Source organism: Chenopodium album, chromosome 17 (genome assembly GCF_948465745.1).
Source record: "Chenopodium album chromosome 17, dcCheAlbu1.1, whole genome shotgun sequence".
Lineage (NCBI taxonomy): Eukaryota > Viridiplantae > Streptophyta > Magnoliopsida > Caryophyllales > Amaranthaceae > Chenopodium > Chenopodium album.
In genome coordinates, this window is record NC_137850.1 from 28,304,159 (window position 1) to 28,313,163 (window position 9,005).

At 36.8% G+C, this 9,005-nt stretch overlaps 1 protein-coding gene across 1 annotated transcript; it reads right to left on the minus strand.

The window, feature by feature from the left end:
- Positions 1-4,022: 4,022 nt before the first annotated feature.
- Positions 4,023-6,356, minus strand: LOC145588784 (uncharacterized). The gene is made up of 8 exons (XM_081645389.1): positions 6,188-6,356; positions 6,058-6,091; positions 5,835-6,012; positions 5,452-5,688; positions 5,268-5,349; positions 5,054-5,189; positions 4,936-4,953; positions 4,023-4,473 (listed from the first exon to the last, which is right to left on the minus strand). Exons 1-8 carry the CDS (start codon positions 6,354-6,356, stop codon positions 4,023-4,025), a joined length of 1,305 nt encoding a protein of 434 aa, XP_081501515.1.
- Between the last annotated feature and the right edge of the window lie 2,649 nt (positions 6,357-9,005).

The following is a 9,005-nucleotide window of genomic DNA, read 5'->3' on the forward strand; positions in this document are numbered from 1 at the left end:
ATCTTAAAAACCTTAAAACTAATTAAAATGGCGTAGACGCTGAGTGCTGAGAGCAGTGGGCGAGAATGGCGGTGGAGCAGTGGGCGGGCGTGGCGGTAGATCTGCAGCAACGACGTTTGGCTGTGATGGAGGATGAGAGAAAAAGAAAAGGAGGAGGAGAAGAAAAGGATCCAAAAAAGGAAGAGAAATAAGGAGAAGTAGAAGAGAAAAGAAATGAGAAGGAGAAGAGCAGGGGAAGGAGGAGAAATGAGGAGAAGAGAGAGAATATGAGATTGAGAGGAGAGAGACAAGATAGTGAAATGAAGGAGAAAAGGGGGCGGCTGATGTGTGGGGTTTTTGGTTTTTTTCTTTTTCTTTTTTTTTTTTTTAAAGTTAAATCCGTCGGAACTAGTTAAAATTCCGTTGGAAATTTTTTGACGGAATTTAATTCCGTAGGAAATTTCCGACGGAATTTAATTTAGTCGGAAATTATTTGTTTTCTGTCGGAAACCAAATTTTTTTTCGACAGATTTAATTTTATCGGAAAGTTCCGACGGATTTCCGATAGAAAATCTAAATTCGTCGAAAATTTCCGACGGAATTTAAATCCCTCGGAAAATTTTCCTTTTCTAACGGTATCCGTCGGAAGATCTCCGTCGAAAATTGAGCTTTTTCTAGTAGTGTGATTGAAGAACATCAAGTATATAAAGAATTTAATCACAAACAAATCAACTCCAAACCCTAAAACATGCTCAAGATCCAACTACACCACAACCATCCCCTTAATGGGGAAATTACTCACTAATCATGCCAACAACAAGATTAATTAATAAATCACGAAGTACCAACATGATTAACAAGCAATACTAACAACTAAAACAATAATCAAAGGAAAACAAATAAAATAGAGGAGAGGAAGTTAGAAATTCTCATTGATTTAATAAGGAGATCTCCAAAACAATTGTCACAAGTTGAATCTTCAAGCTCCAAGTACCACCATTGAAGATCTCTAACTTTCTCTCTCTAAAACTCTAACTATGGAGGTTAATCCTCCATAAACCCCAAAACTAGAAAGAGAATATCTCCTAAAACTAATTAAGAAAAATAGAATAATAGTTTCATGATAAAACTAAGCTCCCCTCTAATTACCCAAAAATGGGTATTTATACTAACTAGGAAAATAAGAAAATAAAAGAAGGAAAATAATAAAGAAGGAAATAAATAAAGAAAGAAAGAAGAGAAAGAAATAAAAAGAAATAAAAAGGAAAAGAAAAAAAAAGTAAAATAAAAGTAAAACAAAAGAAAAGAAAAACAAAAGAGATCAGACCCTCCAACTCATTCTTCTCGATGTACGACCGCTTTTGCTCTTCAATCATCTCCATTAATTAACCAACAACGACAATGCTGAGTGAATCACCACCGTTAATCATCATCGCCTACCATCAAACTTCATAACAAGACCATTCGATCTTCAATAAAATCACGTGAGAAGCTCGTGAAGTGGTTCAAATTGAACCTAGAATTGCACGCCCGCGAAGACTTCGCGCAAAGGTCGCGCAATTGCTACTGCCTTGATTCTTATTCTAGACTTCCATTGCGTGTCTTCTCACAGGGTTGCGCGCCTGTGAATAGCTCTGAAGAGTTTTGTGAAGAAACTCAGAAAAAAAAGATCGAATCTTGGAGAGAATTTGCGGCGCAGCCAAAATAGTTTTTGTGTTATTTTTATTATGAGAGTACTGAGTACATATTTATATGACGACTTACAAATAGGAGCAATCCCTAGAAATACTCTCATTGGCTGTGAGCATACAGCTAATATTAAGGCAAATAAAATGAAAAGAACACTTGGAATACACCTGCTAGCTAGAGGAAACTACTAAAAAACTTCATATAGCTGCTGTAGTAGTACCCTCCTTTTACACTCCCCCTCAAGCTGGTAGAGGTGAATGAGAATGAACTCCTAGCTTGCGCAAAATGAAGTTGTGTTGTTCGATAGTGATCGGTTTGGTGAAAATGTCACTGAAGCTTGGATGGAACATAGGATGGTTTTATGCTGTCATCATTGACTTTGTCGTGAACATAGTGACAATCAACTTCAACATGTTTCATTCTTTCATGATGAATTAGGTTTACAGCAATAGACAGAGCTGCTTTGTTGTTGCATTTCAAAGTGACAGAAAACAAGTGCTTGATGCCTAAATCTCTTAACAATTGGGTCAGTCACGATATTTCACATGTGGTTAGGGCCATGGCCCTATACTCTGCCTCTGCAGTTGATTTTTCCACAACTAATTGTTTCTTCTCTTTCTAGGATACAGGTGACGATCCTAGAAGGATGCAGTATCCAGTTGTGGACCTTATGCTGTGAGGGCATCCTGCCCAATCACTATCGCAGTAAGCTGTTAGTTGAGCAGCTGACTCAGGGGCTAACAAGATGCCATGACCAAGTGATGCAAGAAGATACCTCAGCACCCTTTTTGCTGCCTGAAAGTGAGCTGTAGTAGGATTCTGCATGAATTGGCTCAGAATGTGTACTGGATAGGCAATGGCTGGTCTTGTTAGAGTGAGATACAAAAGTTTACCTACCAGTCTTTGATACTCAGCTGGATTAGGTAAGGGATTTCCCAGGGATGGTGTGAGCTTGACTGTTGAATCCATAGGAACTTTTAGTTTTCTAGCACCACTTACACCAAATTCTTTTATCATCTCAAGAGTATACTTCTTCTGTGAGAGAAATATGCCTTGGTTGGATCTGTCTACTTCAATACCCAAGAAGTATCTCAAATCACCCAAATCCTTCATATGAAAAGTGTGAGATAGAAAATCCTTGGCTTGATTTATGAAAGTTTGAGAGTTTCCCGTGGGGATTAAGTCATCCACATAGACCAGAACAGCTAAGAATTTATCATCCATATCCAATGTAAACAAAGAATAATCATTTTTGGACTGTTGAAATCCAAAATTCACAAGAGCACTTGACAAATTTTCAAACCATTGTCGAGGTGCTTGCTTTAGTCCATATAGGGATTTTTTAAGTTTGCAAACATATGGATTGACTTGCTCCCCCTGTCCAACATGAATTATGGATCCAGTGCCTGTATATCCAGCTGGCAACTTCATATACACATCTTCACACAAGTCACCATGCAAAAATGCATTTTTGACATCCATTTGTTGAGTGATCCACCCATGCATTGCAGCTACAGCAAGAAGTGATCTTACATTAGTGAGTTTGGCTACAAGAGCAAACATTTCATCATAATCCACACCATTTTTTTTTCTGCATCCCAACACCACCACTCTGGACTTGTATCTTTGTACAGTACCATCTGGATTCATTTTGGTTTTGTAAATCCATTTGCATCCTATGGCTTTCTTGCCTGGGGGAAGAGTAGTAATATCCCAAGTACCATTATCCTCAAGGGCTGTTAGCTCCTCGTTCATAGCTGTTACCCAATGATCATGTTTTACAGCTTCTTTAAACTGTGTAGGATCATTGGAGCTTGTGAGGGAGGGTAGGAAAGCTGAAAATTTCATGTTAACTGATGTAACAGCTAGGTGAGAAGCATGTTCTGGTTCATTTCTGGGTTTATGAGTCACATTGTGCTTGAAACCAGTGAGCCAGGAGGGAACCTTGTGAGGCTTTGAAGTTCTTCGAAGTTCAGCAGGCTGATCATGTTGAACTTGAGTGGTGAGTTAACAGGTGAGGTTGCAGGAGAGTTTTGTGGTGAGGCTATTTGTGGTGTTTCAACATCACTTAATTCTTCATTTTCTGAATTTTGACTACTTGACTCAATAGTCAAATCCATATTAGTTATTTGAGTTGAGTTTTGAGGCTTTGGCATCTTAACTAGTTGTGGTTATACGTAGTTATTTTGAGACTTGGATAGGTTATAAGGAAAGATGTTTTCATGAAACTTAACATCCCTAGAGACAAAGGTTTGATTTATGAGAAGATTTAGGAGTTTGTACCCTTTTTGAGTGGCTAGATAGCCTAGGAACACACATGGTACCCCTTTAGCTGAGAATTTATCTTTCTCATTTCAGGGATTATAAGCAAAGGGTAAACACCCAAAGGCTCTTATCCTGCTGTAATCAGGTTTCTTCTTGAACAATTTTACATAGGGACTCATCTTGTCCTTGTGCGCAGAAGATGGCAGACTATTGATAATATATGTTGCTGTTAACACACAGTCTCCCCAGAAACTCAAAGACAACCCAGCTTGAAATCTGATTGCCCTTGCCATTTCAAGAATATTTCTATGTTTTCTCTCCACCCTTCCATTTTGTTGTGATCGATCTACACACGATGTTTGATGGACTATTCCCAAGTGTGCAAAGAATTCTTTGCATTTTCCATCATCAAACTCAAGAGCATTATCAGATCTAAGCACTTTGACGGATTTGTTAAAATGATTTTTCACAAAGTTAACAAACATATGAATGACACTAAAAGCATCTGATTTTAATTTCATGAGATAAACCCATGTTGCCCTGGAATAATCATCAACAACAGTCATAAAATATCTATGTTTGTTTCTAGTGCTCACCCTATAAGGCCCCCAGTTATCAACATGAATCAAATCAAACTCACACTTAGCATAAGATTCATTTATAATCAAATGGAAGTTTGCAAAACTTTTCCATAAGACAAGTCAAACATACACCAGTTTCATTGCAATTACCAAAAACACAAGCAGTCAATTTAATTTTGTTCTTGGGTGCATGCCCAAGTCTATTGTGCCACAAAACATAAGAATTTGTCCTAGCAACATTAAAACTAGTACATTCAGTTTTGCTGGCTACATTATTCTTATGCTTCCCTTCTTTCACCTTGAGTTTGTTTTGCTCATTCATCTGGTGACTTCTTTTGCTGTCAATCCATCTCCATATCTTTTCAACAGGCGTATCTAACATGTGATATAGACCAAGGCTGACAGCCCCAACAACACTAACCTTCTAAGTATGATAGTCCTGAATAATGCACATTTTAGGATGAAACAGAATTTTGCATTTCTCATCTCTAGTTAGTTTACTAACTGACATGAGATTATGATTGAATTCAGGCACATACAACACATTTTTGAGAACAAGACCATTTTTCAACATGACCGACCCCACATGAGATATACTAGCAGTTTTCCCTGTAGGTAGATTTATTTTAGGTCTAGGTTCAAGTTTCCTAGGTTCATGCAAGCTATAAAAGTTTCCTGTCATGTGATCTGAGGCACCAGAGTTTATTATCCATTCATGTTGTATTTTAGAAACACTATAACATGAAATCATACCTGCAAAGCTGCTGTCTATCTCTTCCCCAGTTTCTAACCCATTCTTTGCAGTAGATGGTATGAGTTTGAGCAGTTGCTCGAGCTGTTGAGTAGCGAGATTCACATTTTCTGCATTCTAAGCACTGTTTGCCCATTTCTGTGTTTGCTTTCCTTTGTTCCATCTGTTCCCAGAGGTCGATCTTACCCCTTCTCTTCCAGAGTAACCACCTTCCTTCTTCTGAGTTCTATCCATCTTTTTGCACTTGTGGTGCCACGAAGGATATCCCACCAGAGTCCAGTATACTTCCTTGGTGTGTCCCTTAATCCAACAAGCAGTGCACCCTTCTTGATTGTTTCTCACAAACATAGCAGAAGACTCAATCTCTGGATTGTTTGGGTTGCTATTGTTGTCCTGGTTGAGCACTTCTTTTTGAGCTTCCTCCTACTGAATAGATCCACAAGAAACTTCCATCGAAGGAAGTCTTGTTCCCATCAGAAGATGACTTCTCATAGTTCTATATGACTCATTCAGACTATTCAGGAACTAGAAAAGTCTCTGTTCTTCCTTTGCTGATTTATTGCTTCAACAAATGCACTGATTTCTGGAGTCATGGCAGTGATAGGAAGGAACTGACTTAGGCTATCAAGTTCATCCCATACAACTCTCATTGTAGTATAATACTCACTTACTGACCTATCCTTCTGTTTCAGCTCATATAGATCCTTGTTCAGCTTATACTTCCTTGTACCATTTGTCAAGGAGTATCTGCGTTCAAGTTGAACCTAGATATCCTTAGGATTCTTCACGTACATCACAGATTCTCTGATGTTCTGCATCATGGATCCTGTCAACCAAGCAACAACCATGTTATTACAAGTATCCCACTAGTCTTGACTCTCTACATTCTCATTGTCTCTCTTAATCAGTCTAGTGACAAAACCAAGCTTGCGTTTTGAGGCCAGAGCTATCTCCATGGATCTTCTCCAAGTTCGATAGTTTGAAGTTCCTGCCAGTTTCTCAGGGAGGTTGATAGAAAGAGGTCCATCAGCAGGGTGAAGATAAAAAGGATTTTGGATGTCAGCAATCGTGGGAACTCCATCTTTAGGCATTTTCAGATATCAAGATTAAATCTTTACCCAAAAATACAGCCTGACTAAGGGCCTGTTCTCTTACGTTGAAATTCAGTTCAGTTCAGTTTAGTTCAGTTCAGCTCAATTCAGTTCAATTCAGTTCAGTTCAGCTCCTAATTTCCTTCTCTTATAAAATATTCATTTCAGTTCAGTTCATTTCAGTTCAGCTGAGTTCAGTTCAGTTCAGTTCAGTTCAGCTGAGTTCAGTCAATGAGAACAGGCCCTAAGATCAGAGAGGATTGGATCTGCGCTTTACACAAATTTCTCGCAACCTGGCTCTGATACCATGAAGAGTTTTGTGAAGAAACTCAGAAAATAAAGATCGAATCTTGGAGAGAATTTGCGGCACATCCAAAATAGTTTTTGTGTTATTTTTATTATGAGAGTACCGAGTACATATTTATATGACGGCTTACAAATAAGAGCAATCCCTAGAAATACTCTCATTGGCTGTCAGCATACATCTAATATTAAGGAAAATAAAATGAAAAGAACACGGAATACACCTGCTAGCTAAAGGAAACACTTCATACAGCTGCTGTAGTAGTACCCTCCTTTTATAAGATCAAATTAAATTGGGGCTTAATTGAGGTTCATTATTTGGAGGAGCAGAGGAATTGCAGATCAGTGGTGTTGGTGCTCAGTTTGGGTGGCCAAGTGTTGGGATGCTGGTGTGAATTGGTGAGTAGCAAGGCAGCGGTGCGCAGTGGCCTGTGGTGAGCTGACTAGTGATGCGGGGTTGAAGGCTGCTGCGGTAATTAGTGTTATCGGTGGTGGTGGTTGCGGTTATTGCGGCTGTTATGGAGTTGGTGTTGTTGGGTTTATGCGCGAGGTGGAGAGTGCAGCAGCGGTTGTGCGGAGATAGGAGGAGCTGCGGTGGATTGGTTCTGTTTAATTGGTGAAGGTGAGTTGTTGTCAAGGGAGTTGCGAAGGTGGTGGTTGAGTGAGCTTGTTGGCTTTAATGTAGCAGGTGTGGTGTTAGTTGATGGTGGTTGGAGTGTTGTGGGCTGGTGAATGGTGGTTGGAGTGGCAATTGAAAAGGCTCATCTTGGACCTTGAACTTGAACCTACACACAAACAAACCCAAGGGTGAAACCAAGACAAATAAAATAAAATAAATAAAATAGAAATAAATAAAATAAAATAGATTTAAGAGAAATAAAACCAAAACTAATAAAAATTAAACAAAAACTATACAAGCAAATAAAGTAAAATAAAATAAGAAATAAACCATAAACTAATTAAAGCTATGAAAGTAACGAAGAAAAAAAACGAAATAAAATAAATCCAAAGCAAATAAACTACGAAAATAAACAAACTAATTAAATAAAGAAATTAAACTAAAACACTCCAAAATACCAAAATAAAAAGAAACTTTATTAAATAGAAAATAAGAGAATAAAAGGAAAAGTAAGATAAAACGAGCCCGAAAATGACTCTAAAACTACTCCCTAAGAGTGACATAAATGTCACTCATCATTTCACTAATTAGATAGATAAACAAATTTTGATTCGTGAAACATTATACTTCCTTCGTTTTTTTAATATTGCACCACTTGTCTTTTAAGGAAGTATCACAAATATTGCACCATTTCTATTATAGGAAAAGAAATATTTGTGTTCACACTACAAATACCAAACATACCCTTACTTTTCAACACTTAATTTTTTAGTTTATGTATACCATCACATGGGCAATCTTGTATTTTTACCTTTCTCTCTCATCCTTTTTTCCACTACCAAAAATCTTGTGCCAACCTCCTATAGTGCAATAAAAACAGAACGGAGGAAGTATAAAAAAAAAGTTATAGAGAAATTCTAAAGAAAACAAAAATTAATTAGAGAACATGAACATGAACATTAGAAGAGAGAGACGAAAGAAAAAAAATAAGACCACAAATAATTAATTTTACCCGGAGAACTATTTACTAATTAGATAGATAAACAAAGTTTGATTTGTCAAACATTAGATAAATTATAGAAAAATTCTAGAAAAAAAATTGAATTCAAGAACATGAAGAACATTAGAAGAAAGAGAAGAGAGAAAAACCGAACAAAAAAATGTTTCAGCTAAAAAAAATGATAACAAAGAGGGGAGTGGTTTGGAATTTGGGGGACATAGAATGTGCCTTGGAAATAGATATCTGATTTGAAATAAGATATGAAATTTCATTTAAAATTTGAATAAAATGATTTAAAATAATTATTTTGGGCCCCAAAACAAACAGATATCATAGCCTGCCACATCATTGGTTTATATATGTGTAACCTTTACCATACTTAGACACCCTTCTTGCCACTCTTTAAGGCTTTGTTTACTTTACCTTTACAAAAATATTTAGTAAAAATAATTTCAATTCAGTAAAATTAATTTTAGTTTTGTAAAAAAAGTCCAGTCAGTAAAAATAAGTTCAATTTAGAAAAATAATTTCAATTCAGTAAAAATTAGTAACTTTAAAGAAGAAATATAACATAAAATAAATAATTTCATTTCAGCAAAAATAATTTCAGTTTAGCAAAAACTAATTTCACTAAAAATAATTTCAGTTCAATAAAAATAATTTAAGTTCAGCAAAAATAAGATGAAGTAAACGGGGCCTAATTCAATAGCCCACAATGTGATAGTGG